We start from the raw sequence: 7,530 nt of genomic DNA on the forward strand, positions 1-7,530 counted from the left end.
AAAATTAAACCAATTTTTATACAATATTTACTCTGTCTCTTATACACATCTAGATGTGTATAAGAGACAGTTTTTGGTGGCCATGCCCGCATCACAAATGATGAAATAATCAACGCAACTGCCATGATAGCATTGCTCTTCAAATAAGATTCCTGATGAAAAAAAAGAGATAAAATATTAATTTAAAATCATCTTCATGCAAAATTTCCTGAAAGTCCTCAAATTTGTTCCCCTTTCATTTGATCACTGAAGTGACTTACTTTTTTCTAATTTCAACTTTTTTTTTTATAGAGGGTAGCCCTTCCAGCTGAACCTGAAGGCCAGTTTTTGTTCAGGGGCCCTCTTTAAAATTTCAATAAAATATATATAATATACAAAATGAGGCCTAGATAATTATACACCAACAAGACAATAAACAATAGTCAAAACAGCATTATTATAAGTAGTAGTAGTAATAATAATAACAACAATGATAATAATAACTAGCATCTATCTGTGCTTTGCACGGTGTTGGATGAGTGGGGAAAGGTGGCGATGTATATTGTTTAATACTATGGGAAGTCGTTAGCATGTCATTATTTTTCTAAATGACGCCTTTGTACAGCAGATAATGTCTTTGTAGATGAGTTCTTCTGAGGAATTATTGTCCAATTTGATGAAGGGCAGATCCAGAATTTTTCAAACGTGGGAAGGGGGGGTGGGGAACAACAGCTTTAAAATAGATAAGTGAGTACCACATCCATCTTCTGCTATTTATTAGTAGAAGACTAGGCCCTTCTGGTAGAAGCAAAGGGCTAGGCTAGCCCTAGCGGAAATTTAGGCCCGGTTTTCGGCCTAGCTTTTAATATCATGACTTGTGCCCTGATCAATTTGTAAAGCATGCCATTCATTGCTGATGTATTTGAGGCATATAGACTACATATTCAGTATACAACGGGTACTCTGTGGTGTGTGGGATGCTGCTCATATTTGTTGACGTGACCGTGAGGTACCGTATGTACGGTAATGAAGCTGCAAGACAGACTGTTTTGTTTACGGCCTGATGCGATATTTTTAAAATCTGAGCACTGTGGTACAGATTAACATAGGGGATTTATGTATGTGACGTAAGCGACTCGCGAAACATGGCGAAACAGGTGCAGATTTTCGGTAGTTTTTGGCTGTTTTTTGCGTTGTTATCCAATATCAAGCCTTGAAAAGTAGCGGAATATGGTTATTACATATAGAAACCCCAGTGCATGAGATATGAGCACATTCCTTCCAGCGGTTCCAGAGGAAATAGGTGAACTTACACTGGGGCGATTAGTAGAATTAATATATAGATAATAATAATAATAGTAATAATAATAATAGTAATAATAATAATAATAATAATAATAATAATAATAATAATAATAATAATAATAATAATAACATATTTTGATATATAAAAATATTTATAAAATTTACTAATCAATCCAGTGAAGCTCATTTGATTTTTCAATCCTAAATTGATTTGGAGTTTTCCATATCCAGTATGCAATCTTTGATCTCAACTATTCTAAACAAAAAAAAGGAAGTTCCATTGTTGTTGTTTTTTTTTTCTAATCATCAATTTGAAACAAAAATGTGTCGTTCCCATTAAAAACATGATTCTGCCTGTTTCGATCAACTGTTTGCATTTGGAAAAAACATGCTTGATTTTTCAAATCAAAAGACACAGAATACTTTATCTAAACATGGTTATCAGGTTACTTTTTCCAAAAATATTGAAAAAGGTCAGGGTTTTATGAATGATTGCATGGCTTTGTTTTTTGGGAGCCAATCCCCTATTACCACTATATTCACCAGCACCAAACAGTCCCGGCTTATCTAATTTACAAAAAAACCCCAAAAAACACTACATTCTTTAATGCTAATTTAAATGACGAGCATAATTTATAAAGCTTTTAAGGTCAGAATGAACCATACTAGGCCAACGAAGCAACGCAACCACCACCACCTCTTTATTTAGGCCCATGGATAGATGGATGGAAGGAAGGATTAGGGGGAGGAGCGAGCGGAGCAGCTCCCGCTCCTCTCCTCCTACCACCTACCTGACTTGGAACATTGATGTGTTACTCTGTCTGATCATAAAGATGGTCTGATAGCACCTCTCTTGTCTGATCAAATTAGACATTTTAATCTTTCTGTATCAAAATATCAATGACTTTTAATCAATTACAATCAATTAAACAGTTCAATTTACCTTTCTGCGTGAAAGCCTTCCATCAGTCAACACATCAACAAACACCACGAGTTTTTATCTTCAACTTTGACCCCAACACAACAAACATGGCTGACGACGAAGACTCGTGGTTGTATGGAGGTAATTATTCTATTATATTATTGTAAAATAACTTTAAAAACAATGGTCTTGTTTTGCAAATAAATTAGAAATATTTTGTGCATAAGATTTTGTAAATTGTGTGTATATAAGTCATATACGTAATCTCTAAATGTCTTTTATTAACGAGCCGCCAATCCTAGGCTCTTCTTTTCTGTTGCGTCGGATTGTTCCCGCAGATCATCCCCAACGAATGATGCAGTCAGATTTCTTTTTGAGATTGAGGAAGTAATCATCTCTTTGCGGATTGCTGAAATCATTGAATTACAGTGAAGATTTTTCTTCTATTGTACCACAGACTCATCTCATGGCAAATATTAGTGTCTAATAGATAGATATAACTCGAAAGAAGTTTAGAATTTAGATTAGTTAGTCAAAAGAGGAATGTTGTCGAAATACAATTTTAAAAACAGTGTCTGTATTTACATTTTCCAGACACAGAAGACAAGAAAGAAGAAGATGCTCCAAAAGAAAATAAAGAGTAAGTACCCTGATTGTAGTTTTAACATGCTTTGGTTGGGTGGAAAGATATATGTACGTTGCTGTCACATGCCAGACTGTAAAATAGTGTTTGTGTGGGGAATATATCCTCTGCGCTAAATTTATGCTTAGAAATCTCAAGCCCTAAGTTAAAAAAAATTATTTAGGGCAAATAGAAAAATTTATTATATTATCACTCCCACCCGTGTCAAAAATTTGGGGAAATATTGATGCGGGGATAAAAAAAAAATTTTTTCTGCCGCATCCATTATTTCAACAGCATAAAATAACAATGCAATTTTGTGACTTCAATACATTTTCTTTAAAAAACTATAAAATTAAACCAATTTTTATACAATATTTACTATTACAGGCCCGGGTACAGGCCAAATATAAACAGTCCCTCCCTCATCGATAAAAACAAAAGTGAAATAATTTATTGTACCCATAAAAAAAAAAAAAAAAACCGCCCAAAAAAAAAACAAAAAAAAAAAACCGCCCTCATCAATTAAAAAAAAAAAAAAAAGGGTGAAATCTAATAATTTTTTCTATGTGCCCTTTCAAAATTCTTTTATGGTGTTTTTAACTTTTGTTTTTCAAATTTATTAATTACGAGCACTCTTTCAGAGTTAGTGGAATAGCAATAATAATGTATTATTAATTTTTGTATTCCGCTTTGGCCTGTACACCTAATTCTCTGTTGCCTGACAAAGGGCTTTCTCTCATATTTCAAAAAGTTGAATGATTAGACATTTTGTATAACACTGTTATCTTATAATTTAAGATAAGTGTGTTTTGTTTGTTTTTGCTATCTTATTTTGCATTTGTTTGTTTTTTTGCCTTTGTCAACTTTATATAGAGAGCAGCCAGCAGAAGAGGAGAGGTATAACATTTATTCCCATTAATAATACAGACTTAACTTTTAGCACTCAACATTAATTCTAATTGCACTGTAGATTTAAACTTAGTATGTATTTATCCAGAGGACTCTAGCATTTAGAAAAGTACTGAAAATTTAAGGCTGAGGCACGTTTTAGTGATCAGCCACCCAAAGGCCAAATATGAAAAATGGGGTCTCATTCCTCGTTCTAATTTTTAAAATTACCAAACAATGAACAATGTATTTTCGTTTCCTATACATCCACTTCTGAATCTTCCTGGAATCACTGTTTCGCTAGGGACAGAAGGTCGTTGCACTTTGTAATTTAACAATTTATTCTGTACATATTGATGAAGAGTAACATAAGAACAGAGATGCATATATTTAATTGTTTAAGTACTACTAACATATGTATTACACCACCAAATATGACTTGAACCATCATTATAACCTTTGACCCTGGGTCCTTTCATATCTTAGCAACCATGGGTCATAGAGAGTTAGGCTTTATCTTGAATTATTCAACACATTAACAACAATGCACCTATAGTTGTAAGAATTAGAATATAATGATAATTGTACTGTACATTGTGATGATCTTTTTATAATCAGCATCTACTGCTTTCAAACGGTGATGGCTCCACTAATAATTCGTGTCTGCTAAAGGTCTGTTTACTGTCCTATTAATATTCTATTGTACAATGTTGTAAAGTATTGATGTATTGTACTGGATAAATGATACGTACAACACAATAACCAATTTTGAGATGAAATATTGAATGGTATAACGTTCATTTTATTCATTATACAGTATTTAAGAAAGACCTCTTTTTTGTAATTTCAAAACAAAATTATTAATAATTATTGTCTTTTTATAAAAGAGTACTTTGATGTGTATAAGAGACAGCCAACAAGACAATAAACAATAGTCAAAACAGCATTATTATAAGTAGTAGTAGTAATAATATAAATGAAATGAATGACCTACTGAGGTGTGGTAATTTATAGCATGCCCATGATTTTGTAACAAGCTTGTTATTTACTTTTAACAGTGAGAGTGAGAGGCGGGATAGTGCGTTATCAGCAACTGCTGTGGCCTTTGTGAGTCAACTATCAACCTCAAATGATGTGACAGATGTTAAGGCAGATCAAAAGAGGAAGCCAAGTGTGACCGCAGTAAGTGAAGTACCCAGCTTAAATCAACCTTATTATCAATCATGATGGTCATCGTTATCCTCATCATCATAATGAACCTTATTGAATTATCGATCAAAACTGAACAACTGAACAATCAAAATAGTGTCAGATATATGCACACATATCCAACAAACGCACATGTTTACGTACATATAGTATATTTTATTGTTTTTGGTTCCTTAGCAACAATATCCAAGGGGCGGGGCTTAGCGGAATGGTCCATTATATTTTATTTATTTTACTGGACTAGACCATTTTGGAGAATATAAAGTTTATACAGGCTCTTCTCTAAGTCTAAAAAAGTGAATACTGTGTATATAAATTGAGGTTATAACAATTAGGCATTCCACTCCATTTGGAGTGGAGTTGAATAGCCGAGTGGTTAAGATGCTTGCCGTCTAATCCCAGGGTTCTGGGTTCAATTCTTGTGACCGCTGGACTTTTTCTCACGACTAAAAACAACTCCACTTCTTAAGCCTCAGTAAGAGACTTCGCTGATAAAAAGCATCATGTTTTTTTAATTTATTTAAGAGGGCTCCTGAATATCAGCCGACCTTCTAGGATATGATAGGAGAGTCACCCTCTATAAATATGGTTCAATGAAAAAAAATAAAAAAATAAGACTATATTCTTATTGTATCCTTTTTAATGTATACATTTGAACTTTGATAGGAAGATGTAGGCCCACCTGGAGTAGCTACCGAAGAGGAACAAGAGGAAGGGTACATTGAGGACAGTGATGATGACAGTGATGAGGATGATGTCCAGGTTACCATAGGAGATATCAAATCTGGGATACCAGCGTCATACCAGTAAGAGTCTGATTTCATCACTGTGCTTTTCTTAGTAATGACTGTGTCAATGTGTGTATGGGGTTAATCCCAAAATTAGCATCTGTGACCAAAATATAATATAATTATAATAATAATAATAATAATAATAATAATAATAATAATAATAATATTATTATAATAATTGTCAATTCATATAGCGCATAATGTAAAATACCTATGTACAGCATGGAGTGGGAAAAATTACTAAAAATTTCACCTAAAAAAATAATGAAAAACAATAATGAATAACAACAATAAAAATAAATATATAATGTTAATAAATATATTTTGAAAATACAGAATTTTATTTACTTTAAAAAAAAATAATTGTTAAATATTTATTTTCTTAGTCGTACTACCTTTTACTCTTTTTTTCCATGTCTTTTTTCCCCTTTTCCTTTATTTTCTTTCATACTTACGACCTATCTCTTTTCCTTTACTTCCCTGTAATTTCTTTCTTTACCTTTTCTGGACTATATTCTTAATCTCCACATTGCAAGCTTCAAAATGATGGGTCATTTACTGTAAATGACTTACTATTGCCAAAGTTGTGAGTAAAAGTATTACAGCTTCTCCGTACTTAAGTATACAATACTGCCACATTCTTATGCTTATTACTCAGTTTAACAATTAGTGACAGAGTACGCTGGTTTTGGGCTGGAAGCCTCGTATGTGAAATGTTCCCAACACTACTTAAACCAAAAGATTGTCTAATATGTAAGATTACAAATCATGAAATAATTTACATGTTGAAATAGAAACTTATAGTTATAGTATATTAATAAATTATCAATGGGATTATTTATTTTTAAATGATAATATAATTAATTGAAATTCAATTGATTTATTCATTTTGTTAAATTATGTCTGCTGACAATTCTACTTTAATCTACACATATTCCTCATCAGTTCAGTTTCCACTTGCCCAATGGCGAGTGGCAAGTTTCAAATTCAAAACCGTCCATCATAGAAAGGTCAAACCTTCAAACCATACATCCTACTAATGATTGCTTTTCTATTACTCTTCTTATAATACACAGGTATGGGCAGGGTGTAAATATACGTAGTTCATACAAGGGAGCAGTTACAGGTAAGAATGTAGCAAGGCTATATCATTTTAATAAGCCAATTCGTAGTTTGAAGTGCACATGCCCATATCAAAGTCAATCAACATAAAAAAATACATACACACAGCATAGGTTTATGTCGATTGACTTTGGATATGCGGACATGCACAGTTGAAACTACAAATTGGCTTGTTGTGATGCAGAGTTTTTGTGTCTACTGCCCCCATGGGGGCTGTAGTTGTGAGGGTAAATCCGGTTTGAGAGTTCAAAGTTCAAAGAGAGGAATTATGGGTATATTATTGCATCATAGTAAGCTAAAGAAAACTATGTCAAGCAGTTACACACTTGCTTCCACCGGAAGTCTATTTTTAACATTGTTTGCAAGATACAAGAAACACTCTATCTCTCTATTCATAAATCACATGTTAGTCACTATTTAGTGATGTGAAAATGTGATGAAATAATTATTGTGATTATTTATTTTTATTATGGTGGTTGTTGTTATGCTGCTGCTTGTGTTTTTGCGTTGGAGCAGTTGACGCACCGGTTGTGGCTTGGACTCCCAACCTTGAGGTCGGGGGTTCAAAACTCTGGCTGTGCAAATCGCTTGTGTCCTTGGGCAAGGCACTTTATCTACGGTTGCCTCTCTCCACCCAGGAGTACAAGTGGGTACCTGGTAGGTTCCAACACAACCTGCGCTGATTACTA

At 33.4% G+C, this 7,530-nt stretch overlaps 1 protein-coding gene across 2 annotated transcripts in view; it reads left to right on the top strand.

The window, feature by feature from the left end:
• The first annotated feature begins 2,301 nt into the window (after positions 1-2,301).
• The window catches only part of LOC117112822 (pre-mRNA 3'-end-processing factor FIP1-like), a 15,273-nt gene continuing 10,044 nt past the window's right edge, over positions 2,302-7,530 (top strand). The window contains exons 1-5 of one of the 2 annotated variants that reach the window (XM_033256001.1): positions 2,312-2,347; positions 2,801-2,846; positions 3,705-3,728; positions 4,778-4,901; positions 5,595-5,734. In XM_033256001.1, coding sequence (XP_033111892.1) covers positions 2,314-2,347; positions 2,801-2,846; positions 3,705-3,728; positions 4,778-4,901; positions 5,595-5,734 — 368 coding nt within the window. In that variant the 5' untranslated portion in view covers positions 2,312-2,313. Of the gene's footprint in view, positions 2,348-2,800; positions 2,847-3,704; positions 3,729-4,777; positions 4,902-5,594; positions 5,735-7,530 lie in introns of both variants that reach the window. The other variant, XM_033256002.1, reaches the window with a different exon arrangement.

Source organism: Anneissia japonica, unplaced genomic scaffold (genome assembly GCF_011630105.1).
Source record: "Anneissia japonica isolate Jap-2015-1 unplaced genomic scaffold, ASM1163010v1 scaffold172582_len1462937_cov174, whole genome shotgun sequence".
NCBI classification, from domain to species: domain Eukaryota; kingdom Metazoa; phylum Echinodermata; class Crinoidea; order Comatulida; family Comatulidae; genus Anneissia; species Anneissia japonica.